General features: G+C 47.4%; 1 protein-coding gene across 2 annotated transcripts in view; it reads right to left on the reverse strand.

Annotated features, from left to right (window-relative positions):
• scara5 (scavenger receptor class A, member 5 (putative)) overlaps window positions 1-27622 on the reverse strand; it is a 57597-nt gene that overhangs the window by 22722 nt on the left and 7253 nt on the right. For both annotated transcript variants that reach the window (XM_023953075.2, XM_023953074.2), the window contains exons 4-8: window positions 15892-16061; window positions 14835-15013; window positions 13965-14091; window positions 13715-13883; window positions 3545-3625 (exon numbers count right to left, since the gene is read on the reverse strand). In XM_023953075.2, the coding sequence (XP_023808843.1) occupies window positions 3545-3625; window positions 13715-13883; window positions 13965-14091; window positions 14835-15013; window positions 15892-16061 (726 nt within the window). The remainder of the gene's footprint in view (window positions 1-3544; window positions 3626-13714; window positions 13884-13964; window positions 14092-14834; window positions 15014-15891; window positions 16062-27622) is intronic.

Here is a 27622-nt window from a genome sequence, read left to right on the forward strand (position 1 = left end):
GCTGACCTCACCGCCCTCACAGCCCGCAAATTAAAAGCTAGTCAAGGCTGGATTTGCTAATTAGGCTAACAATGCTAACTATGCTAATGTGGCTAAAAGTGCTAGCATTGCAATCAGTATAATCAACTGACTCAGAAAAACACATTACCTAAAATGCTAATTATGCTAACTATGCTAGCTATGCCAATGTGGCTAAAAGTGCTAGCATAGTGATCAGCATCATCAACTGACTCAGAAAAACACATTACCTAAAATGCAAATTATGCCAACTATGCTAGCTATGCTAATGTGGCTAAAAGTGCTAGCATAGCGATCAGCATCATCAACTGACTCAGAAAAACACATTACCAAAAATGCTAATTATGCTAACTATGCTAGTTATGCTAACATAGCTAAAAGTGCTAGCATAGCGATCAGCATCATCAACTGACTCAGAAAAACACATTCCTCCATTGGTGAGAGCTATATGTCATAAGTTGATAAAAAACCCACTTTTTCCAAAATGGCGGCTTTTCTGTTGATTTTATCTCCATAGCAACCATTTTATGTTTTGGTCCCCTCGGGAGGACGAACAGATTGACGTCAGTTTCGGACAAACCGGTAAAAGTAAACTTTTTGTTGTCCTAAGCAACAGTGGTTTTATGCTAACCACGCCCACATTCCTTATATGTCCATATCCAGTGTTTTTCAATGTATTCTGTTTCAGGCATTAATGCATGCATTCACTTTTTGTTGTATTGTATTGAAATGCATGGGAGTTATAACAGTGCGCCACTTTGCTAGCTTGCCACGCACACGTCGTTTAAAATCTACAACTTCTAATTCCAACATTTTTTACACAGTAGCTTGCCATTGATGCCCAAAACGTTTCGAGACAATCGATGAAAATTCCAACGACAAGTTTACGTTTGAATCTGGTGGTAAAGGTGTTTTTTATAGAAAATTCAAGATGGCCGCCTTTTTCCGAGGTCAAAGGTCGACGAAACTCCAAAAGTGATTGTAGACTTACGCTAGGGACATGCGCGTCAAATGTCGTGAAAATCGCTCGAAAAAAAGTTCATTTTTCCATATTGTGTAAAATCGCGAAAAACGCTAAATGGCAGATTTTGGCACAAAATGGCCGCCAAACCGTAGATCGTGTCGCCATCACGTAATTATTTCAAAACTTTCTTTGGATATACCCGACAAAGTTATCTGGGTTTCGTTAGCCGATTCTTAAAAATAAAATCCGATTTTTTTTTTTTTTGCAGAGTCAGCACTTTTTTTTGCGATCGTTTTTTGTTTACCACGGCCACATTCCTTTATCGATTTTGTCGTATGTGACATCGTTTTGTTCAGTGTGGGCCAGGGTATCGCATATTTCAGTTTCAGGCTATTCCGATAAAATATGTGCGAGCTAGCTAAAATGGCGACGGTTGCGAATTAGCCACGCGCACGCGTTTCAAATTCTACAACTTCTAATTCCAACATTTTGTCCACAGTAGCTTGCCATTGATGCCCGAGAAGTTTCAAAAAGATCGATAAAAATCCCTAGGACGAGTTTTCGTTTGTATCCGTTACTAAATGTGCTTTTTTATGAAAATTCAAGATGGCCGCCCCTTCCCAAGGTCAAAGGTCAACGAAACTTCTTTGGTTATTGTAGAATCAAGGTCGTGGCATGTGTGTCCGATTTCGTGAAAATCGCTTGAACAAAAGTGTCGTTTTCCCATGTTGTGAAAAAACACGAAAATCGCCATTTCTCTGAGTTCGCCACAAAATGGCCGCCAAGCCGTAGGTCGTGTGGCCATCCCATAATAATTTCATAACTTCTTTGGGATATCTCCAACACGCGTGTTTTGGTTTTGTTGCTCTAATTTGAAATATTTTTTTTTGGCCCCATAAGCAATTTTCGGCCCATTCATTTTTTTGACGGGAACGCTCGCTGTGATGTCATCGACTTCGGGGGGGTGGCGTTCTCTTTGCCGAAAATTCATTTTCAATTTATCCTAGGTGTGTGCCAATTTTGGTGAGTTTTCGGGTATGTGGCGGGGGTCAAATTTGCGATCAACGGATCCGTTAGAAACGGGAATAATAAGAAACGAAGCAGAAACAATATAGAAGTTTTTGCAGTCAGGTGGTCTATGTATTTCAATGCGGCCTGTCTTTTACTATAGGCTGGGCATGTCTTTTTGGCTTTAAACCCGTCTTTTGAGGGCTTTTTGGGGCTTTTTCGTGTTTTTGTCGTCGCTTTTGCGACTACAATTTTGTCGTTTTTGCGTTGGTGTTGTGCGTGTGTGTGTGTATTTTTGTTGCGTTACACAATTGTCGTGTCGTTTTGTGCTTTGGGCGACTTTTGACCCCATTTTTTGGCGTTTTGACGCGTTTTTTTGATGTTTTGGACCTTTTTGAGTGTTCGACCCTCGTAGCAGTTACAATATGGTCCTTGCACTCTGTGAGTGCTGCGGGCCATAATTAAAGCCGCAAGTGGCGTTGTATGGCCCGCAGGCGCTACCCGCCCCCGCCGCCAGCCTCTATGCACCACCTCCGCTATCGCTGCCCACCACTACGCAGTAGCGCCACCCTCACCACCCACCTTTCATCAAGGCTAGTCAAAGCTGTATATGCTAATTATGCTACCTATGCTAGTTGTGATAATACTGATAAAAGTGCTAGTTGTGATAATACTGATAAAAGTGCTAGTTGTGAAAATACTCATAAAAGTGCTAGCATTGCGATCAGCACCATCAAATGACTCAGAAAAACACATTGCTCCATTGGTAAGACTTACATGTCAAAAGTTGATGAAAAATCCGCTTTTTCCATAGCAACCATTTTATGTTTTGGTCGCCTGGGTATGACAAACAGATCGACGTTAGTTTCAGACGAATTGTAGAAAGTAAACTTTTTGATGTCCTTAGCAACAGATGTTTTTTGCTAACCAGGCCCCTATTCCTTTTATGGCCATATCCAGTGTGTTTCAATATGTTCAGTTCCAGAAATGGATGCACACATTAAATTTTCACAGTATTCCATTGAATAACATAAGAGTTATAAATCTACAACTTCTAATTTGCGACTTTTTTCCAGAGTTGCTTGCCATTGATGCCCGAAAAGTTACGAAACGAGTGATGAAAATTCCAACAATGAGTCTTCGTTTGTATCTGGTGCTATATGTGCTTTGTTTTTGGAAATTCAAGATGGCGGCCTTCTCCCGAGGTCAAAGGTCGACCAAACTCCAGGGGTAGTTGTAGACTTGGGCTAGTGGCACGTTTTTCAAATTTCGTGAAAATTGCTTGAAATTTTTTTTTAATGTTAACTGTGGAAAATTCATTTTCAGTTTATCCCAGGTGTGTGCACATTTTGGTGACTTTTCGAGCATGCGGCGGGGGTCACATTTTCCCTGAAATGTGCCGAAATCTTTCCAACTGCGAAAACAATATGGTCGTTGCAGTCAGTGATGCTGCTGCTGGCCATAATTATGTGCCAGAATAACAGAATCTTACTCGTATTTTCATTTCTGCCGATTCAATACATTTCACTCAAAAACTGTTTAGTTCAGACAAACCTCTCAAACCAGTCATTCCAGGGGCCCCTGAGGGCCCCAGCTGTCCAGTGTCACCCTTCTCACCCTTTGGTCCTGGAGGTCCTGCAAAAACAAGTGTGTTTAAAATGCTTCGAACCACAAATCCTTTCTTAACATTGAAGGTGATAAAAGCTGTTTTTGAGGTTTCATCATTTAAACCTGAAACCAGGAAAAAGCTTCCCAGGTTTCTTTGAGGCTTTTAGGGTTTAGTTTTTCACTGACAGGCTGAGACGTCCGTCTACCTTGAATTACTCCAAAGAACCAAGAGAAGACCATCTACTGCAGGACTTACTTTGATTGCTGAAAGTCTGTAAGACATTCTATTCAGATTAAATCATGCAATGAGTCAAGGTCAGCCTGACAGTAAGGGGGAGGAGTCAGTCCCACATGTTGTTTTTGGAAACGTCCAGGCAGAGTTTGTTGGATGAAACCATGAGTGAGAGCAGAAAAATATCTGATGCTAATGATAACCATATGCTGAGAAGCTACACACAGCTGCAGGCTGCAGCACGTGCACATGCACGTTCAGGACTTGTCATGGTGAACTGTGGACTGTTTTCCCTCAGATTCCAATTCAGTCCGAGTTTCTGCTTCAAAAACAATAGAACTAAAGAGAATAAAACCGTTTTTTGGGTCTCATTCACACAAACACTCTCTGTTTGGAACTGTCAATCATGCTGTGCTCAAAAAGTTATCTTGCACTTGAGAGAAATTCTGTCTCTTTTTCTGCTGGTAACAGAGCAGGGCGTCACGTCACAAATGTGCCACAAAATCCAGCCAATCACAGACATGGACATGAAGTTGATGCTGATTGGTCAGAAATTCTTCCAATCCAGCACAAACTTGATCCAGTCCATGTGCTGATTGGAAGAATTTTCCCAGAACTATAAAAACAGACATGTAATTAGGTTAGGTAGACTTTTGAAGTAAAGGTTTAATTAAAGTTAAAGACACATTAGTTGTGTCACACTTAGGTGTGTGAAAAAGTAATCTGGAACCTTTTGATGGTTTAACCCCCCAATCTTGCCCCTAATGCCGAGTGGCAAACAGGGAGACAATTGGGTTCCATTTTTTGGGTCTTTGGTATGACTCGGCTTGGATTTGAACTCACAAGCTTCCAGTCTTAGTGTAGACACTCTACCACAGCTGGTTATTACAGAAACACAGAAACACTGTTAAAAACAAGTTTATCATATTTTGGGATTCTGGATTACAGGAAGAAGTTCTTCAATGAATGAATTAGGTCTAGTAAGATTTACAGGAAGATGGTTGTTCAGAACTCTTCTGGTCCTGGCTCAGTGGCCTATTGGTAGAGTGCTCACACTGACTCTAAACTTGGGACCCACAGTGACCAAACAGTTAGTGTGTGTGGCTGCAGCTCTAACCCTCCCCCAGGGATGGTCAAACGTGGAGACCAGAATCTGCAGGCCCAGAAGAAAGAGGCACTGACGTGACTCCTGTAATAATCTGGGCAGAAGTGCTCCCCCCTCTAAAGAATATTGATCCCAGTTCAGGTTCCTGTTGAGAGGACACTCAGTTATGTCTGCCCCCCCCCCCCCCCCCCCCCCATCAGATGAAGCATGTGCAGAGGAGGCCCCCCCCTCTTGGAGGTGTCTGAAGTCCATGCAGCCTTTTGGAGCAAGAGCCTCCCAGCTGACAGTTCAAAGATCTGATAATGATCACACTGGATTCAATAAATAAGGTCCTTCATGCTGCTTCCACATAAGACGGCACTCCTTGTGTCACCACCTGGTATCATCTCCTGGTATCGCTTCCTTGTGGCACCTCGTGTCACCTCCTCATGTCACCTCCTGGTATCACCTCCTGGTATCACCGCCTAGTATCGCTTCCTTGTGTCACCTCCTTGTGTCACCTCCTCATGTTACCTCCTGGAATCACCTCCTCTTGTTACCTCCTCGTGTCACCTCCTTGTGTCACCTCCTGGTATCGCCTCCTGGTATCGCCTCCTTGTGTCACCTCCTGGTATCACCTCCTTGTGTCACCTCTTTGTGTCACCTCCTTGTATCGCCTCTTTGTGTCACCTCCTCGTGTCACCTCCTTGTGTCACCTCCTGATATCAGCTTCTTGTGTCACCTCCTGGTATCACCTCTTGTCATCGCCTACTTGTGTCACCTCCTTGTATCGCCTCCTGGTATCATCTCCTCGTGTCACCTCCTTGTGTAACCTCCTCATGTCACCTCCTGGTATCACCTCCTCTTGTTACCTCCTTGTGTCACCTCCTGGTATCACCTCCTCGTGTCACCTCCTGGTATCGCCTCCTTGTATCGCCTCCTTGTGTCACCTCCTGGTATCACCTCCTCGTGTCACCTCCTTGTGTCACCTCCTTGTATCGCCTCCTTGTGTCACCTCATTGTGTCACCTCCTCGTGTCACCTCCTTTTGTCACCTCCTGGTATCACCTCCTCTTGTTACCTCCTCGTGTCACCTCCAGGTATCACCTCCTCGGGTCACCTCCTAGTATCACCTCCTCGTGTCACCTCCTGGTATCACCTCCTCGTGTCACCTCCTGGTATCACCTCCTCGTGTCACCTCCTTGTGTCACCTCCTCATGTCACCTCCTGGTATCACCTCCTTTTGTTACCTCCTCGTGTCACCTCCTTGTGTTACGTCCTGGTATCATCTCTTCTCATCGCCTCCTCGTGTCACCTCCTGGTATCGCCTTCTCATGTCAGCTCCTTGTGTCACCTCCCCATGTCACCTCCTGGTATCGCCTCCTCGAGTCACCTCCTGGTATCACCTCCTGGTATCGCTTCCTTGTGTCACGTCGTGTCACCTCCTCATGTCACCTCCTGGTATCACCGCTTAGTATCGCTTCCTTGTGTCACCTCGTGTCACCTCCTCATGTCACCTCCTGGTATCGCTTCCTTGTGTCACCTCCTTGTGTCACTTTCTGGTATCACCTCCTTGTGTCACCTCCTGGTATCACCTCTTGTCATCGCCTCCTTGTGTAACCTCTTTGTATCGCCTCCTGGTATCACCTCCTCGTGTCACCTCCTCATGTCACCTCCTCGTGTCACTTCCTTTTGTCACCTCCTCGTGTCACCTCCTGGTATCACCTCCTCGTGTCACCTCCTGGTGTCACCTCCTTGTATCGCCTCCTTGTGTCACCTCCTTGTGTCACCTCCTCATGTCACCTCCTTTTGTCACCTCCTCATGTCACCTCCTGGTATCACCTCCTTTTGTTACCTCCTCGTGTCACCTCCTTTTGTCACCTCCTCATGCCACCTCCTTGTGTCACCTCCCCATGTCACCTCCTGGTATCGCCTCCTCGTGTCACCTCCTGGTATCACCTTCTCTGTCACCTCCTTGTGTCACCTCCTCATGTCACCTTCTGGTATCACCTCCTCGTGTTACCTCCTGGTATCACCTCCTCATTTCACCTCCTGGTATCACTTCCTCGTTTCACCTCCTTGTGTCACCTCCTCATGTCACCTCCTGGTATCACCTCCCTGTGTCACCTCCTTGTATCGCCTCCTGGTATCATCTCCTCGTGTCACCTCCTTGTGTCACCTCCTCATGTCACCTCCTGGTATCATCTCCTCTTGTTACCTCCTCGTGTCACTTCCTGGTATCACCTCCTCGTGTCACCTCCTGGTATCGCCTCCTTGTATCGCCTCCTTGTGTCACCTCCTGGTATCACCTCCTCGTGTCACCTCCTCGTGTCACCTCCTTGTATCGCCTCCTTGTGTCACCTCCTTGTGTCACCTCCTTGTGTCACCTCCTCATGTCACCTCCTGGTATCACCTCCTCTTGTTACCTCCTCGTGTCACCTCCTGGTATCACCTCCTCGTGTCACCTCCTTGTGTCACCTCCTCATGTCACCTCCTGGTATCACCTCCTCGTGTTACCTCCTTTTGTCACCTCCTCATGTCACCTCCTGGTATCACCTCCTTTTGTTACCTCCTTGTGTCACCTCCTAGTGTTACGTCCTGGTATCACCTCTTCTCATCGCCTCCTCGTGTCACCTCCTGGTATCGCCTCCTCATGTCAGCTCCTTGTGTCACCTCCTCATGTCACCCTCTGGTATCGCTTCCTCGTGTCACCTCCTGGTATCACCTCCCGGTATCGCTTCCTTGTGTCACCTCGTGTCACCTCCTCAATGTCACCTCCTGGTATCACCTCCTGGTATCACCGCCTAGTATCGCTTCCTTGTGTCACCTCGTGTCACCTCCTCATGTCACCTCCTGGTATCACCTCCTGGTATCGCTTCCTTGTGTCACCTCCTTGTGTCACTTCCTGGTATCACCTCCTGGTGTCACCTCCTGGTATCACCTCTTGTCATCGCCTCCTTGTGTAACCTCTTTGTATCGCCTCCTGGTATCACCTCCTCGTGTCACCTCCTCGTGTCACCTCCTTTTGTCACCTCCTCATGTCACTTCCTGGTATCACCTCCTTTTGTTACCTCCTCGTGTCAACTCCTGGTATCACCTCCTCGTGTCACCTCCTGGTATCGCCTCCTTGTATCGCCTTCTTGTGTCACCTCCTGGTATCACCTCCTTGTGTCAGCTCCTTGTGTCACCTCCTTGTATCGCCTCCTTGTGTCACCTCCTTGTGTCACCTCCTCATGTCACCTCCTTTTGTCACCTCCTGGTATCACCTCCTTTTGTTACCTCCTCGTGTCACCTCCTGGTATCACCTCCTCGTGTCACCTCCTCATGTCACCTCCTCGTGTCACCTCCTTTTGTCACCTCCTCGTGTCACCTCCTTGTATCACCTCCTCGTGTCACCTCCTGGTGTCACCTCCTTGTATCGCCTCCTTGTGTCACCTCCTCATGTCACCTCCTTTTGTCACCTCCTCATGTCACCTCCTGGTATCACCTCCTTTTGTTACCTCCTCGTGTCACCTCCTTTTGTCACCTCCTCATGCCACCTCCTTGTGTCACCTCCCCATGTCACCTCCTGGTATCGCCTCCTCGTGTCACCTCCTGGTATCACCTTCTCTGTCACCTCCTTGTGTCACCTCCTCATGTCACCTTCTGGTATCACCTCCTCGTGTTACCTCCTGGTATCACCTCCTCATTTCACCTCCTGGTATCACTTCCTCGTTTCACCTCCTTGTGTCACCTCCTCGTGTCACCTCCTGGTATCACCTCCCTGTGTCACCTCCTTGTATCGCCTCCTGGTATCATCTCCTCGTGTCACCTCCTTGTGTCACCTCCTCATGTCACCTCCTGGTATCACCTCCTCTTGTTACCTCCTCGTGTCACTTCCTGGTATCACCTCCTCGTGTCACCTCCTGGTATCGCCTCCTTGTATCGCCTCCTTGTGTCACCTCCTGGTATCACCTCCTCGTGTCACCTCCTCGTGTCACCTCCTTGTATCGCCTCCTTGTGTCACCTCCTTGTGTCACCTCCTTGTGTCACCTCCTCATGTCACCTCCTGGTATCACCTCCTCTTGTTACCTCCTCGTGTCACCTCCTGGTATCACCTCCTCGTGTCACCTCCTTGTGTCACCTCCTCATGTCACCTCCTGGTATCACCTCCTCGTGTTACCTCCTTTTGTCACCTCCTCATGTCACCTCCTGGTATCACCTCCTTTTGTTACCTCCTTGTGTCACCTCCTAGTGTTACGTCCTGGTATCACCTCTTCTCATCGCCTCCTCGTGTCACCTCCTGGTATCGCCTCCTCATGTCAGCTCCTTGTGTCACCTCCTCATGTCACCCTCTGGTATCGCTTCCTCGTGTCACCTCCTGGTATCGCTTCCTTGTGTCACCTCGTGTCACCTCCTCAATGTCACCTCCTGGTATCACCTCCTGGTATCACTGCCTAGTATCGCTTCCTTGTGTCACCTCGTGTCACCTCCTCATGTCACCTCCTGGTATCACCTCCTGGTATCGCTTCCTTGTGTCACCTCCTTGTGTCGCTTCCTGGTATCACCTCCTTGTGTCACCTCCTGGTATCACCTCTTGTCATCGCCTCCTTGTGTAACCTCTTTGTATCGCCTCCTGGTATCACCTCCTCGTGTCACCTCCTCATGTCACCTCCTCGTGTCACCTCCTTTTGTCACCTCCTCATGTCACTTCCTGGTATCACCTCCTCTTGTTACCTCCTCGTGTCAACTCCTGGTATCACCTCCTCGTGTCACCTCCTGGTATCGCCTCCTTGTATCGCCTTCTTGTGTCACCTCCTGGTATCACTTCCTTGTGTCAGCTCCTTGTGTCACCTCTTTGTATCGCCTCCTTGTGTCACCTCCTTGTGTCACCTCCTCATGTCACCTCCTCATGTCACCTCCTGGTATCACCTCCTTTTGTTACCTCCTCGTGTCACCTCCTGGTATCGCCTCCTCATGCCACCTCCTCGTGTCACCTCCCCATGTCACCTCCTGGTATCGCCTCCTCATGTCACCTCCTGGTATCACCTTCTCTGTCACCTCCTTGTGTCACCTCCTCATGCCACCTTCTGGTATCACCTCCTCGTGTTACCTCCTGGTATCACCTCCTCATTTCACCTCCTGGTATCACTTCCTCGTTTCACCTACTTGTGTCACCTCCTCGTGTCACCTCCTGGTATCACCTCCTGGTATCACCTCCCTGTGTCACCTCCTCGTGTCACCTCCTTATATCAGCTCTTCTCTTTCTCCTCTACTTCATCTCAGTCTTCCAAACGATTAAACAGCTTTGAGGAAATTATGGAATCCCTCGAGTCTTTTCATGCTGTTGTAATAAATTGTGGGTTAAGTAAGGGTTAATGGCATACAAAGTGTGCATTGTCACTTTTTTACGCATGCCGCGGAAGCCTGAACTGTCCGCATAAGGTTCCATTTGTGCCAAAAAAATGAAAATATGTTTTTGTGTCCACTGTCTATGTTTTGGGCCCATTGTCTGTGTCTATTAAATGAGTTCATTGAACATTGGTTCATGTCTATGTACTACTAAGCAATATCTTCTGCGTGCCCATGGTTCTTTGATTATTACTGTGTATTTGCGTTGTGATGTTTATGCTTGCTTAATGTTAAAAACTTTGCATTTGTCTTTGTTATTGTCATTACCCCATTTAAGGAAAGTCCTTAGCAACCGTTGCTAGTGTCGTTAGCGTCGTCGTTTCCCCATGTCGTGTTGTTAGATCTTGTCGTATTTTAAATTTTGCCACAGTTTTCAGAAAAGTCCTTTGTACGTCCGGTAAATTGTTTCCTGTACTACCACGGAACTAAACACGTACAAAAAAAACAAAAAACTTTATTGATATTCCTGAAAACATGCAATGCCAGAAAGGAGGGGGGGGGGCATGCGTACAACGGTTTCACGTTCCCGAAGCGGCTTGCCAATAGCGTCAAGTTATTTAGAGAATGGCTTCAATCAAATCTGGTGATGAAACTATTATTTAAAAGTCTTTCGAAAAAATAACAGATCTTTATAAACATGTTAAAAATCTGATGATAAACGAGGAGCAGACCGGCCCAAAAGAGCATTATACAGGTCCCGAGAGTGCCACCTCATGGTCATCTAAATACATGACAGATTACAAGAAAAGATCAAAAACCAGTCAAAGTTTTCGACTGTTATTTCCATAATTAGTGATTCGACCCACTAAAATTTGAGAAGGAAACTCATCTAAGATGTTTTTTAAGGCGTTTGAGCACTCAAAATGAAGAGACAAATGCCATTGTATTCATTAAACAATACCACTTTTATTACACTTTTAGTTATATTTTAGAAGACTTTTAAATAATAGTTTCATCACCATACTCAAAATAACTTAAAACAATTGGCAAAAGTTGATTTGGGATCATGAACTCCCCCCCTTTTCTGGCAATGCGCATTTGCAGAATTATCAATAAAAAAGTGCTTTTAATGGCTAACGCTAGCACCGGCTTTAATAAACATATTCTTTTCGTTCTGTTTTACAATTTACCATCTGTAGAAATGACATTTCTGACAACTTTGGCAAAATTCGAAAAATGACAAAATCTAACGACACGACACAGGGAAATGAACAACGTAGCTAACGACACTAGCAACGGTTGCTAAGGACCTTCCTGACGACATAATGAGACGACAGGCAGTAACAAAGACAAATGCAAAGTTTTAAACAAAACGCAATGCATGAACCAATGTTCAATGAACTCGTTCAGTAGACATAGACAATGGACCAAAGACAGACAGTGGACAAAAACATATTTTTGGCACTAACGGAACCTCATACGTACGACACGAAGCGGAGGATGGTTGCTTCCGCGAAGGCCATTAGCCCGCTTATACCATGGTCATTTACAAAACAAATTAATTTTAACCAGTTTTTAGTCCTTAATTCCTGTTTTCTTCCGATTTGATCACTTTTTTCACAAAAAATGGACTATGTGTTACGTGGTGCAGCGCCTTGTCATGGTAAAGCGATGTACAGTGATCCCTTGCTATAACGCGGTTTACATATCACGGTTTCGCTACTTCACGGATTTGCATAGTGTATTTTGTTCTGCATTCTGATTGGCTAAAAAGACACTCCGCTTCTTCTCTACCTGTGCATCAATAACGCTGCAGTTTAATTTGTAAAGGTACGTAAATCTGCTTGCCAAATTTACAACACGAAAGTGCAAATTCTCTTGCAATTTCGAGTTTCTCTAAAACCCATAGAAAAAAGAGCGACAACTGCCTATCACCATGTTCTTCTCTTGAACAAACACAGCTGCACCGCGGGCTTCAGAAGAAGAAAACACTGCAGAGCGGAGTCAGGATGCAGCAGCTCAGTCTGAAGAGCAGTGAAATACACCTAAGTCAATATTTGTCCCACTGTACTTTGTATTTTTTTCATAATTGTTTTAAATTTCCTCCCGTTTAATCCCATTACTCGGGTCGCGGTGGGCGGGGCTAATCTCCGCAATTTGAAGCCTTCTGTTCACATTGATGATTAAAATTATTATTTGACAGTACAGTACAGAAGTTATTTGTTGAACAAAATGTTTCTAAAGTACTTGTATTTGTGAAAAATGGTTTGATCTTTCTTTTCAATGTATAATAGAGTATTTAATTGTATAATAATTGTTAAAAAATAAAAAGGTTTCTACTTCATGGATTTTGCCTATCACTGGTTCTTTTTTGAACGGAACCCCTGCGAAAAACAAGGGTTTACTATACATATGCTGATCATCCCGATAAAGCATCAGATCAGGGAGAAAGTTCTCCTCTTCCGCTTGTTTTTGTCCAGATGATGAAGATAAAGATTTTTTTAAAGAAGCCAGCGCAGTGATACGGAACATTTAGGATAGGTGACCGGAACTTCTTTTTGGGGCGTGCAGTTGTCACTGTGCGTTATGACTTTTTAATGCACACCCAGCAGCCAATCAGAATCGAGTATTCACCCGGACCGTGGTTTAATGTATGTTAACATATGCATTGCAATATAACTAAGAGGTTTGTGCCCAGTTTTTTTGTGTTGCTCAGTAAAATGTTTCTACAATTCTCTGATGTGTTTAATTAGATTATTCTAGATATTGTGTTTTTTTTTCTCAATTGTTTGAAATTGAAAAAAAAAACTCCTCGTTGGTGTAAAGGTCAAAATCTGTTATGATGACATATATATATATATATATATATATATATATATATATATATTTCCTTGTTTACTGTGTGGTAATGAATTTAACCCATATGAACTATATTTTTCCTAAAAAATAAAATGAATGTGTATTTGACCAGCAACCAAGTGGACCACAGAAACCATTTCTGACATGTTTCTGTTACACTCATGTCCCCATGGGTTCTTATGCGTTGAATGAAAATACCCCGAAATGAGGATTTTCACAGCAAATATTTGGTTCAACTACAAAGAAACTCTGTTTCCTCAAAGAGAAGTCAGGCAGGAATCTGCAAGGCCGTAGAAAAGTGCGAGGTCATGGAGATATTTGTGTTTCCCAGCAAGAACCTGAACCTCTTCTTTTCATCTGAACGGATCAGTACTCATCAGAAGTGAGAGGCCTCACAGCAGTCCCTTGGAGGAACCTGCTCCTTCATGACCCCATGTTTGATCTCCTGCAGGGCATCATTATCTGAAGCCCTTTTGGAGGAGCTGCTCTAGAACAGTGTTTTCATGCAGGAGCAGAGAGTCAGAACTTTGGTTCAGGTTCTGCAGAGTCTGCAGCAGCTAAAACCCGACACCCTCCAGGACCCTGAACTGCTCACCAGGTTTTTTGCTGACCTTCAACTATGCTGAGGTTTTTCAAAGCCACAGATTGCTGCCAGTTCTGTAGCCGGAGGTCTTCTGTGACGGTGTTCAGGATCTCCAGCTCATTCCTTAGCTGTGCCTGTGTGTGCAGGTGTGTCACCCACAGACTGCTTGTGTCCTCTGTGATGTTGCTGATCTGGACCTGAGAACAAGCACAGGATACTCAGTGAGCTCCAGCAGGCTGGGACCCACGGCGTCCTCTCAGCTGTGAGGAGCTTCTGACCTGCAGGTCTTTAATCTTCAGGTGATGAACGCTGATGTCACCACTGACTGTGTGATTAACGGCCCCCACCGTCCAGCTGACGTTGTCCAGTTTCTCCTCCAGTGTGCTCATCTGTCGCAAAGTTTCCCTGCAACCACAGGTAGGGGCGGGTTGGCTTCCCAGCTCAGACTCTACCAATGAGGTTCTGCCTAAGCCCCACCTAACAGCTCCCCCCAGTACCACCCCGTACCACCCTGTACTACCCCGTACCACCCTGTACTACCCCGTACCACCCCATACCACCCCGTACCACCCTGTACTACCCCGTACCACCCCGTACTACCCTGTACTACCCCGTACCACCCCATACCACCCTGTACTACCCCGTACCACCGCATTACACCCCGTACCACCCCATACCATCCCGTGCCACCCTGTACTACCCCGTACCACCCTGTACTACCTTGTACCACCCCATTCCACCGTGTACTACCCCATACCATCCTGTACTACCCCGTACCACCCCGTACTACCCTGTACTACCCCGTACCACCCTGTACTACCCCGTATCACCCTGTACTACCCCGTACCACCCCATACCACCCTGTACTACCCCATACCATCCCGTGCCATCCCAGCCCTGCACCAGCCCCAAACCCCAGCCCCGCTGTCTTTAAGAAAAACAAAAATTTGAATGTAGCCCTTCGATGTAAAACATGTCTTGGTTCCTGTTTAGAATTACGGGCAATGAAGCCCCAAGCTGCTATGAATTCTGGGTAAATTATGGTTAAAGTCAGACTTGAGTGGGACTGCTCCCACCAATGAAAATGGTTCCTGACTAATGCGCAGTAGTTTTCACGGTGATGGGACTGAGGTTTCATGGATGCACACCTGAGCTGCAGGCTGTGGTCATGCAGACACCTGGAGGTCAGCTTCACCTCCTCACTCAGGCTCGTCAGGTTCCTGCCTGCAGCGCCGCTGAGCGAGGAAAGCCCCTCCTCCAGCTGAGCCAGGTAACCTTCAGCTTGAATGGAATGAGTCTGGAAGTTCCTGAGCTTCCTCTCCAAGCCCTGAAAGAAGGAGGAGCCTAATGGAGCTGGCATGTAGAAAAATTACATCACCCCAGAAGAACCCTGAATGGGGCCTGAGAGGAATCCTTGCAGAAACACCAAATCCAGAGCCTGAGAGCATATTAAGTTATTCTTTTAACAAGAAATCATTTGTTTAATCCTGAAGAATTCAGGCCGGTTGACAGCAGGAATCCAAGAAGCTGGATCAGGTGAGCTCAGGAAAGAGCGTCAAAAATGTGAAACTAGGGACTCATCCAGCTTTTCCACAGGACGGAATACCATGTGCAAATCCATATGTACAGGGAAACCGTTCATGAAAGACTCCGCCTCCATGGTGGATGGATGGATGGATGGATGGATGGATGGATGGATGAATAGATGGATAGATTGCGGCTCCTGTGTCTGACTCGTCTGGCGCCCCCGACTGTCCCCCCAACTCCATCTGGATGAAGCTCGTCTGCTGGACTTTAAACATGTATTTGTAGAGTTAGATAAGCTAATTCTTCTCTACGAGTTCTGGTAAATCGTCTGTCCGTCCTGGGGGAGGATCCCTCCTTCATGTGTACACCCCTGAGGTATCTTAGTTTTTTTCCAGAATCCGTTTTTTTAGGAGTTTTTCCAAGAAGGAGGGTTTCAGGGCAGGGGTCATCAGGTTAGCTTAGTCTGTTTAGTTTTGTTTAGAAATCAGTTATTGAATTCAATGACTTCATGTTCTTTATGATTCATGTTCATTATACAATTACCAGCATGAAGCCCATTGAGACGACTATTGTAAATATTGGGCTATATACATAAAATTGAATTGAATGGATGAATAGATAAATAGACAGATGGATGAACATCCATATGAGTACTGGGAGCACAGCCAACATAAGTACCTGGATGAGGGCCTCCAGCCTCTGCAGCCAGTCCGTGTGGTTCTGGAAGACGTTCTCCAGCTTCCAGATGTTCTCCAGCACATTGTCTCCTGGGCTTTGCTGCAGCAGCTGCTGGCGCTCTGCTGTCTGGTTCAACGCGTGCCGCTGCGAGAACTCATGGTAGCGAGACACTGGGGGAGGAGGACAGGGACAAGAGACGCTGGGATGAGCTCCAAGTGTTGACTCAGACCCTTCAGATCCAGAACCCCCCTCCGTCCCCCAGGGTCAGCTGCCAATGCTGTAATGCTGAACACATGTTGGTCCTGTTCTGGCCTCCCCCTCTAAGCATGTTCAGAATGTTTTAAACCTTGAAAAGGGGCTGGGGCCAGTCTCTGCACGATCTCTTGAACTCTTGGATTCTTTAAAGACTTCATTTCAGCCCACAGGATTTCCTCAAAGCTTTACAACTGTCAGCAGGACACAGACTAAATCTCAGAGGACTGCAAGAAAAACAGAGGTTACTAGAGACCTGGGGCCTCATTTATAAAACTTTGCGTAGGATTTGCGTCAGAAGTGGCGTACGGATGAAACATAGGACGTGCGTACGCACAGAAATATTCGGATTTATAAAACCGTGCGCACGCACATCCTACGCATCTTTCCCTTAATAAATCACAAACAATTCTAAATGCTGCGCAGCTTTTGCGGCTACATGACACGCCCATAGTTGCCCATAAATAGTCCGTGAAACGCCCACAAATGAATATTCATGGCTTGCTAAATCATGGCAAACACAGAGGGGAAATCAAAAAAACGTAACTTCACTCAATGTGAAGTAGAAGTTATCGTTGGCGAGGTGGAAAAGAGGATAAAACGTTGTTTGGAGGGCACAGTGTGGGCATTACTAATGCCAAAAAGGCACGTGAGTGGCAGACGGTGGCAGACGCCGAAAATGCTGGAGCCTCACAACCTCGGACCGTGGCCGAAATAAAAAAGAAATGAAAGAAATGGTCGGACATCAAAGTCGAGGCAAAAAAACGTCTAGCGCTGCATCGGCAGAGTGTGTCCGCCACGTGGGGGGGTGGGGGTGGGGGGGGGGGGGGGGCGGAGCTGACCCCTCTTGATGAGAAACTGGCCGCTATTATTGGGGAATCCCTATTAAGTCCCCCTTATCGGCGTCCTCCTCCGTCTCAGTCACCTGACTGAGACGGAGGGGACGCCGACGCGCCAGGGTCAGGGTGACACAGGTAAGAGAAATAATTCAAATGAATGCAGTCAAGTCACATGTATGCAGGCTACACAATTACAGATTATTAATATAGAACAATTTTATTTTAGTTGCTGGGTGTTCCAGCGGGGCCAGTGGTTACGATGCTGCAGCTGAGCAGCCGTCTGGCCCCAGCGTCTCCACGGCACGCGGCTCTCAACCCTCCAGCAGTGGGCGTGTCCTCACCGATGCAGTCCTTGAATGCAGAGGGAAGTCAGTAGTTCAATCAGAGAGGTGGCCAAGGAGTTGGGCGAAATCAAGATCGCCCTGACTGAAATAAACTGCACGATGAGGGAATTCTTGAATAAATAATATTTTCCACACCTCTTTTTCTTTATAAGCGACGCATCACTTCCAAACGCTGGCGCACAGCAGCAGCAAATGGCTCAAATGCGTGGGGATGGGGTTCAGGGTCGGGGCCAACACAGCAATCAGCGCCAGGGGGTAGAGGCACGTTTTTAAGCTGTGCCACATTGTGTAGCACAGCACATGCCAGCACGATTTGGCACACACTGTCACTTTCACGTGTTTCTTCCATCTGCCGACGGTGTCGCCGTTTCTCATTTCACCCGTTTTTGTGCGTACGCCTGGGTCAGAGCTTGCGTGAAGGACCGCACATTTTCCCGTCAAGTTTGCTTTTTATAAATCTCAACTATTGCGTAGAGAGTGGCGTACGCCTTCTTTTGTGCGTACGCAACGTTTATAAATGAGGCCCCTGATCAACAGAAACATTCAAATGAAACCATCGCTGCATGAGCCATCCACAGCATTAAACTCATACACCAACAGATGAAGCAGAGCTAGGACAAAATAGATGATTCAGCTGCAAAGATACATGTAATTTACCATCATGGAGAAAACAAGAACTTCAGGAAAATCTTTCCAGCTATAAAAAAACACCTTTCAGAGGCGGGTTCTGCTCTGTTTCAACAAGAACGGGTTCACAGCAACTGAGGACTGAACGTGTGCAGAACAGAGGGGATGAGAACAGTCTGCAGATGTTCTGCAAAAGTTCTGCAGATGTTCTGATGGTCTGAAGATGGTCCACAGATGCCCTTTAGAGCTGCATATTTTCTGCTGTTCCTTCAGCAGTCTTTATGCTGATCTTCATTCATTCATTCATTCATCTTCTTCAGTTTGTTCCCTTTCGGGGTCACGGGGCTGCTGGAGCCTATCCCGGCCACTTGTGGGTGAAGGCAGGGGACATCCTGGACAGTTTGCCAGTCTGTCACAGGGCCACAATCACACCCCCATTCACACACACACCTAGGGAAATTTTAGATTAACCAATTAACCATGTTTTGGGACGGTGGGAGGAAGCCAGAGACCCCAGAGAAAACCCACACATGCACAGGGAGAACATGCGGAAAAGGTTCCAGGTGAAATCTATAAAGGTTTGGTGAGATGCACCCGTACAGCGTTCACCTGTTGGGGCTTTCGCTGGTTGTTGTACATGTAACAAGTGTGTCACTTGTTAAATGTGACGCCACAGAAAGGAAGCAGAAAACGCCAGAAGAAAATGGATCTTGGGGGCGATCAGAAGAAAGAAGGAAAAAAAATATCGTACTCATAGATACGATAACTCAGAGCGACCAATCACAGTCCACAGGTTTCAACATGGCGGCGCCCGAATTCAGGAAGCAATGGTCAGGGGTTTGGCTTCATTTTTTAAGAGCCAGGGGTAAGGCATTTTCTATCGGTGACGTCACCTTGATTCGTCCGTTGTTTCTACATTCTATGGTTAGAGCCCAGCCTGTTTGGAGTTCTTTGCTTTTGTAGTTCCTAAAAAATGTCAGGACAAAAATCACTGAAAAGATTTGAATGAAGGTCATCCGTATTTTTTTTTTTATTGAATGCAATCTGCTTCCATAGTGACGCCATCATTTCCTGTTTTCTAAAATTCTCTGACCGACTGGCTTCTGCAGCATTTGGAAGCTGTCGCTGTTTCTCTCCAGAACCGCTTCTCTTATGCTGCTGATGTCAAAGGACTTGGAGCAAAGTCTGCATTATACAGATTTCTAGTGAAAAATGCATTTCAGGGTCTTTCAGTACCCTCAGTTGATCCCTCTCCTTTAAAAGCTGCTCCTTGTTAAAGCTACATTTCCCTGCATTTCGTAGCATTTCATGATGGCAAGCTGAAAGCTTTATGGCATCGTAACTTCCCATCACGGATAGCGTCAGGTTGAACTTTTGCCACAATTTAAATTACTTTTTTCTGTTTTTTGGATCCAAAATATAAAAATGTTTTTCATGACTGTACGAAACTTGCCATCCTCATAACCCCATCATTTCTGATCACTTTCTGATTACCTTCCAGTTTACATTAGAACATGCTGCTGCCCCAGTGAATAACAAACGGCTTAGAAGAACCTTAACTGACCGTTCTGTGTCTGAGTTTAAACACACAGTTCAGCCAGTACTTAGTGATATTCTGAGAAAATACTCTGAGACCAGCTCCCATAGTATCAGTCCTAATATAAATAACCACTTTGTTAATGATGCCTTACAAGCCCTCAGGAGTACACTCCATGTTGTTGCCCCCTTGAAACCTAAGTTCGTCAGACAAAACCGAGTAGCATCGTGGTTTAACGCTGAAACTCGTTCTCTTAAACAAGAAACCCGTAAGTTGGAAAGAGAATGGCGCCGCTCCGGTTCAGAGCAGTCTCTGGATATCTGGAAACATAGCCTATTAAATTATAAAAAAGCTCTGCGTAGAGCTAGAAGCCAGTACTATTCAACCTTAATATCAGGGAATGGAAACAATCCAAGATTTCTTTTTAGTACTATTGCTAGATTAACTAGCAGTCAGAGCTCAGTAGAACCACATGTTCCTGTTTCTCTCAGCTCTGATGATTTTCTTACATTTTTTTATAGTAAAATCTCAAATATTAGACATAAGTTAAATCTAGTTATTCCTACTATCAGCCCAGAACAGCTGAAGGGGTAGAAATGGAGGCATCCATAGAAACCTCTGTAACATTAGACTGCTTCACTGCTGTGGATCAAGCGGAAATAACATCAATTATTACGTCCTCCAAATCCTCAACGTGTCTGTTAGACCCAATTCCCACTAGACTTTTTAAAGAAACTTTTCCCCTAATTAATGATCCCATATTAACAATGATGAATACCTCTCTGGAAACGGGTTACGTGCCACAGTCTTTTAAATATGCAGTTGTTAAACCTCTTCTGAAAAAGCCCAGTTTGGATCCTAGCATCTTGGCCAACTATAGACCGATATCAAACCTGCCCTTTATTTTTAAAGTCCTAGAAAGAGTTGTAGTTAAGCAGCTTTACTGCCACCTACAGGACAACAGCCACTTTGAAGACTTTCAGTCGGGGTTTAGACCCCACCACAGTACGGAAACTGCACTAGTTAGAGTCTCTAATGACTTGTTATTGGCCTCAGAAAAGGGACTACTTTCTATTCTGGTCCTGTTGGACCTCAGTGCAGCTTTTGCCACTATCGACCACAGTATTTTACTCCATAGATTAGAGCAGGACATAGGGATCAGAGGCTCACATATCTCAGGCGTGTTCATATCAGAGATATACTTTCTAAAAGTGGAACCGACCCCTGGGATAAACCTTACGCTGGAGTAGACCTTGTCCAGTGTCTTAACTCCTCTTGTGGCACACGTCACATGCTGATAGAACGTAGGGAACAGTTTTCAGTTCAGCATGGTTAAAGTCACCAGCAATAACCCCTACTGTGAAGGTGAGACCACCTCTAGACGCTCTGTTCAAATAGAGCAGTGTTTCATGAGAACAAGGACTCATTACTGCAGGTCTGATGAGGGTCCAGGCCTCCTTTGGCAATCTGTGCGGTCGCATGAGTACCCCATACACATCCACTCATTCACAGATTTGCAAGTTCTTCAATTTTCCTGGAAACATCCACTAAGTTCAGAGAATGACAAAACCCTGTAATCTTGTTTAACAGATTAACACATTGAGTTTCATAAATGGTTAAAATTTAACTTATTTTCTGAAATTTTGAGTCTCTTGAGTTTCCCTCTTTCTAAAAGCTGAAAGTCAAATGTCTGAACAAAAGCATTCCACACAAAAAGGTCAAGTATCAGGAAAAAAAGACGTATTTGAAAAGCTGCAGAAACCTTGAAAAAAAGTCTCTGAGAGTTCCTTGAAGTCTGCATGACTGCAAGAAGCAAAAAGACTTCAGACCTTTGCCTTCAGAACTGCTTCAGAACTTCAGAACTGCTGGAAGGGTTGCTCACCAATGCAACATCCATCTACAAAGAACAAATTCTACAGGATTTTTAATCTCAGAGGATCTGCAATAATCTAAAGATAAAGGAGTCCACCCTTCTCCCAACAGTCACAACATTTTGCCCTCAAGCAATTTGCTTCAGGAGAAAGACGACAAACATCCTCTGATACATCATAGAAAGAAATCGTTTCTATTCCCACTGGAATAGATTCTTGTGCTTTTCTTTAAATCTTTATCAGTTTTTTCCATCACTGTGCGTTCAAATTTGTAACTCAAATGTAAGAAAGACAGCACGCTGCTTTCTGTGGTTTTAGGATTCATTGAGACCTTCATGTCATGGCTGACGTCGTAGACGTGACTGACCCAGACGCTGAAACCCGGAAGTAACTCACGATCCGAGATGTGGGTTAGAAGAGGTTTATTTTTACAAAGGTTTGTGGTCGAATCCTCTTCGGATGGAGACTTATAGTTCTTGGGACGGGCGTAAGGCGAGGCGTGGACGCCGAGGACGGCGGAACCAGCTTGGGGCAGGACGTGGACGCCGAGGACGGCGGAACCAGCTTGAGGCAGGACGTGGACGCCGAGGACGGCGGGACCAGCTTGAGGCAGGACGTGGACGCCAAGGACGGCGGGACCAGCTTGAGGCAGGACGTGGATGCCGAGGACGGCGGGACCAGCGAGGGGCGCGGTGGAGAGCTCAGGATGATGAAACCAGCGAGACCAGTGGTGAGGGAACCTGAAGGATAATGCAGAGCGTGGTGAGTCAAATAACTTAGCTTGGAAGGTAGATACTAAAAGGCCAGACATAAGCACCGGAGTGAGTATAACGAACTGGCGCTGAATTCTGAAGAGAAGATCCCTTAAGAAGGCTGGCAGGGTGATGAGGAGATGAAGGTCAGCTGGTTCCAATCAGCAGAGCAGGTGCAGGAGCTGAGGGAGGGGGAGGTGAGCTGACAGGCACCGTGACAGTACCCCCCCCTCAACGACCGCCTCCAGGCGGTCCAGGACGGCGATCAGGGTGAGCCCTGAAGAAATCGTCCAGGAGGGAACGGTCCAGAATCATGGAGCGGGAGATCCAAGAACGCTCCTCCGGACCGTAACCCTCCCAGTCCACCAGGTACTGGTAACCACGACCCCGGCGGCGAACGTCCAGAACCCGACTGACCGTAAAGGCAGGGGCGCCGTCGATGAGCCGGGCGGGTGGCGGGGAAGCGGACGGCGGGCAAAGGGGACTTTCCTGGAGGGGCTTGATGTTGGAGATGTGGAAAGAGGGGTGTACCCTCAGAGCCGCCGGGAGTCGCAGCCTGACGCAGGTCGGACTGATGACCCGGTCAATGGTGTAAGGTCCGATGTAGCGAGGTGCAAGCTTGCGGGAGGTCGCCTGCAGAGGTATGTTTTTGGACGATAGCCACACCTTTTGCCCGGGTTGGTAAGTGGGACCCTCTCTCCTGCGCCGATTGGCCATGCGACAGTTACTGTCCCGAGAGCGCTGGAGAGCAGCCCGAGCCTGGCGCCAAATGCGTTGGACACGTCGCAGGTGGTGTTGTACAGAGGGCACGGCTATATCCAATTCATGAGAGGGAAACAGAGGGGGAGAATAACCAAGAGAAGCTTCAAAAGGGGACATACCGGTGGCGGCAGAAGGGTGGTTGTTGTGAGCGTATTCTATCCAGACGAGAAACTTGGACCAACTGGAGGGATTCTGGGCCGAGAGACAACGGAGAGCGGCCTCCAACTCCTGGTTAGCCCGCTCCGCTTGTCCGTTAGACTGGGGGTGGTATCCCGAAGTCAGGCTAACGGTGGCTCCCAGAGCAGAGCAGAAGGACCGCCAAACCTGGGAGACAAACTGGGGACCCCGGTCGGAGACAATGTCCTTGGGTATCCCATGGTGACGGAAGACTTGGTGGACTAGGACCTCAGCCATCTCAGCGGCCGTGGGGAGCTTCGGCAGGGGAATGAATTGGGCGGCTTTGGAAAATCTGTCCACAATGGTTAATATAACCGTGTTACCTTGCGACGGAGGCAACCCGGTGACGAAGTCCAGGGCCAGGTGGGACCAAGGGCGTTCGGCGACGGGCAGGGGGTGAAGGAGACCAGCAGGAGGTGAGTTAGAGGACTTGGATCGGGCACATACCGCACAGGCGGCGACGAACCTCCTGACGTCTTGCACCATAGTAGGCCAAAAAAACCTGCGTCTCAGAAGATTGAGAGTCCGGTGGACCCCTCCGTGGCAAGACACCCGGGAAGTGTGCCCCCACACCAGGACGTCGGAGCGGAGAGAGGAGGGGACGTAGAGAGTGTTATCGGGAGGAGGAGGATGGTCAGGCTCCTCATCCTGGGCCTGCTGGACCCGAGTCTCAATGTCCCAAGTGAGATTGCCGATAACGTATGTGGGCGGAATGATGGGGGCTGCTTCCTGATGGTCGTGGGCACTAAACATACGTGAGAGTGCGTCAGGTTTAATATTGCGACTACCGGGTCGATAAGTAATGGTGAAGGAGAAGCGGTCGAAAAAGAGGCACCAACGGGCCTGACGGGAGTTAAGGCGTTTAGCAGCGCGGAGATATGCGAGGTTCTTATGATCGGTCCATACGATAAAAGGGTGCTCAGAACCTTCTAACCAATGACGCCACTCTTCTAAGGCGAGCTTGATGGCAAGGAGCTCGCGATTACCGACATCGTAATTTTGTTCCGCGGGGGACAACTTCCGCGAAAAGAAGGCGCACGGCTTGAGTTTACCAGAGTGTTCCTCGCGTTGGGACAGGACGGCTCCGACCCCGGAGTCAGAGGCATCGACTTCCACGATGAATTGGCGTTGCGGATCGGGTTGTATTAGGATGGGTGCGGTGACGAACATGGTTTTAAGTTTATTAAAGGCGTTATGAGCCTCGGGCCCCCAAACAAACTGTTGATTCACCGAGGTGAGTCTGGTAAGTGGTGCGGCGAGACTACTGTAGTTTCGTATGAATCTGCGGTAAAAGTTGGCGAAACCAAGAAAACGCTGTAATTGCTTGCGTGAGCTGGGAGTCTCCCAGTTAGCGACTGCGGAGACTTTGACAGGATCGGGTCGGATGTTGCCGGCTTCAATGATGAAACCGAGAAAGGAGACGGAAGTGACATGAAACTCACATTTCTCGGCTTTAACAAATAGCTGGTTCTCGAGGAGGCGTTCGAGGACCTGACGAACATGAAAAGTATGGATTTCCGGATTGGGCGAGTAAATAAGAATGTCGTCCAGGTAGACAAAAACGAACCTATTTAGGAAGTCGCGAAGGACGTCGTTAACGAGATGCTGAAAGACTGCTGGGGCGTTAGTGAGCCCAAAAGGCATCACCAGGTACTCAAAATGCCCCAAGGGTGTGCTGAACGCAGTCTTCCACTCGTCCCCCTCCTTCATGCGAACCAAATGATAAGCGTTCCGGAGGTCTAATTTAGAAAATATGCGCGCTTCCTGTACCGAGTCTAAGGCGGAGCTGATGAGGGGCAGAGAGTATTTATTTTTGACAGTGATCTGGTTCAACTCACGGTAATCGATGCAAGGACGCAGAGATTTGTCTTTCTTCTGGACGAAGAAAAATCCGGCCCCTACAGGAGACGAGGAGGGGCGAATGTGGCCGGAGGCGAGAGACTCGTGAATGTATTTCTCCATGGAGAGCTTTTCAGGACCGGACAGGTTAAATAACCGGCCCTTAGGAAGAGTAGCGCCGTTTAAGAGCTCGATGGAGCAGTCGTAGGGACGGTGTGAGGGCAGCGCATCGGCTTTGCGCTTGCTGAAAACATTCTTAAGGTCGTGATAACAATGGGGTACCTTTGAGAGGTCGGTCTCCTCCGGAGTGTGCTCGTTATCGGGGGAGACAGGAGGGATGGCGGAGCGGAGGCAGTTGGCGAGACAGTGGGGGCTCCAGTTAGTGATGTGGAGATTAACCCAGTCGAACTGTGGATTATGACGGCGCAACCAGGGGAATCCTAGAATTACAGGAGACTGAAGAGATTTAGTGATATAAAACTGAGTGACTTCATGGTGGTTGCCCGAGGTGATCAGGTGCACGGGTTTGGTACGGTGAGTAATGCGCGTTAGTAGTTGGCCACCCAGGCCAGCAGCTTTAACGGGATGATCTAGTGGTTCAATGGGGAGGTCGAGCTTGGACACCAAACTACAGTCCATGAAGCTCTGTTCGGCTCCGGAATCGATAAGAGCCCGACAATCATGGTTACGAGAGTGATGACTAATTTTGACAGGAACATAAAGGAAATTATTTCCCTGAGAGTCCGTAGGGACAGCCTCCCGCGGCCTGTCTTCTAGCGGGGGGCTCTCGAGTTTAAACGTAGTGTGCATTGCTGTACGTGGTGACCTGATCGTCCGCAGTAGAAGCAGGTACCCTCCTCCATGCGTCTGCGCCGTTCCTCAGGAGTGAGTTTGGAATGGCCGATCTGCATCGGTTCCTCCGGGGGTCGGCTGGTGTTTTCTCGCAAAAGGGAGGGTGGCGGCTTTGACACGGGAAACTGAGGAACAGAGTCAGCGATGGTTCTTCCGACAGAACGTGTGCGTTCGTTCTGACGTCAACCAGCGTTTGGGAGATGCTGTCCAGACGGCGAAAAAGATCTTGCTGCGCCGTGGCCATCTGGTTGAGTGATTCAGCTTGACGTCCGAGGGCTACACCTTGTTGTGAGACGGCGAGGCGGAGTCCTTCCGGGTCAGCTGGGTCTGTGTAATGGCCAGTTCGTTCTGTCATGGCTGACGTCGTAGACGTGACTGACCCAGACGCTGAAACCCGGAAGTAACTCACGATCCGAGATGTGGGTTAGAAGAGGTTTATTTTTACAAAGGTTTGTGGTCGAATCCTCTTCGGATGGAGACTTATAGTTCTTGGGACGGGCGTAAGGCGAGGCGTGGACGCCGAGGACGGCGGAACCAGCTTGGGGCAGGACGTGGACGCCGAGGACGGCGGAACCAGCTTGAGGCAGGACGTGGACGCCGAGGACGGCGGGACCAGCTTGAGGCAGGACGTGGACGCCAAGGACGGCGGGACCAGCTTGAGGCAGGACGTGGATGCCGAGGACGGCGGGACCAGCGAGGGGCGCGGTGGAGAGCTCAGGATGATGAAACCAGCGAGACCAGTGGTGAGGGAACCTGAAGGATAATGCAGAGCGTGGTGAGTCAAATAACTTAGCTTGGAAGGTAGATACTAAAAGGCCAGACATAAGCACCGGAGTGAGTATAACGAACTGGCGCTGAATTCTGAAGAGAAGATCCCTTAAGAAGGCTGGCAGGGTGATGAGGAGATGAAGGTCAGCTGGTTCCAATCAGCAGAGCAGGTGCAGGAGCTGAGGGAGGGGGAGGTGAGCTGACAGGCACCGTGACACTTCAACTGCGAAAGACTGGCGACCTTTCCAGGATGTCCCACAAGAGGCCGGGATTGGCCCCGAGACCCCGAAAGAGACAAAACGGGTTTGGAAGATGAATGAATGGTACCTTCAAGACATTGATTGGATTATTAATCAAAAAACACTTCAAGATTAAAGAGACAGGAGTCTCCATAGGTCTTAATGAAACCTGTTGCTGTTAAACAAGCCAGCATATGTTGGTCAGATGTCTGAGGTGGGACAACTGTCTCTAGGGTCAGTAATGGGATTTATCTGGGGGGTGGAGTCCTTTCACCACCATCATTCATTGCTTATATTACCAATCTGGAAAATGTTGAAAACCCCAGCCCTTTACAACCATGATTAAGGCCTTTAGGGATTTATTGCCACAGTCATACATCCTCAATCACTGAAAGCGGCTCTGCTGCCATGCAAGGTGCCAACCTGTGATCACGGAAAGCAAGTTGGGTTCAGTGTCTTGCCCAAGGACAATACAACACATTGGCAGGGACCAAACCTGCGACATTCCTATCAGAGGTTGACAGCAATTTCAACGGTTGCTGATTTGCAGAACACACAATGTTGTTGGTGGCTCTTCGGTTGCCCAATTTTTGCAGATTTGGTCATTCTGTGTGCTGAATGATCAAGCAACAGTAAAACTTGCACTCTTAACATAAAATATTACATATAATAACAGAAAAAGTGTTTCCTTCGCCCATGACTTAAAAGATGAAAAAAAAACTCTTAGCCCTAACCCTAACCTGTCTGCAGTAAAGTAAAATATCTACCTAATTCTTATGGACCAGATGTCTAATGATGACTGGAGAAGACAAATATTTTTAAACAAAATATTTGACTATTTAATATGTTTTACTCTAAGTCGAGGTGAGTCA

This window comes from Oryzias latipes, chromosome 24, assembly GCF_053564925.1.
Source record: "Oryzias latipes strain Hd-rR chromosome 24, Olatipes_Hd-rR_3.1".
Taxonomy (NCBI): Eukaryota; Metazoa; Chordata; class Actinopteri; order Beloniformes; family Adrianichthyidae; genus Oryzias; species Oryzias latipes.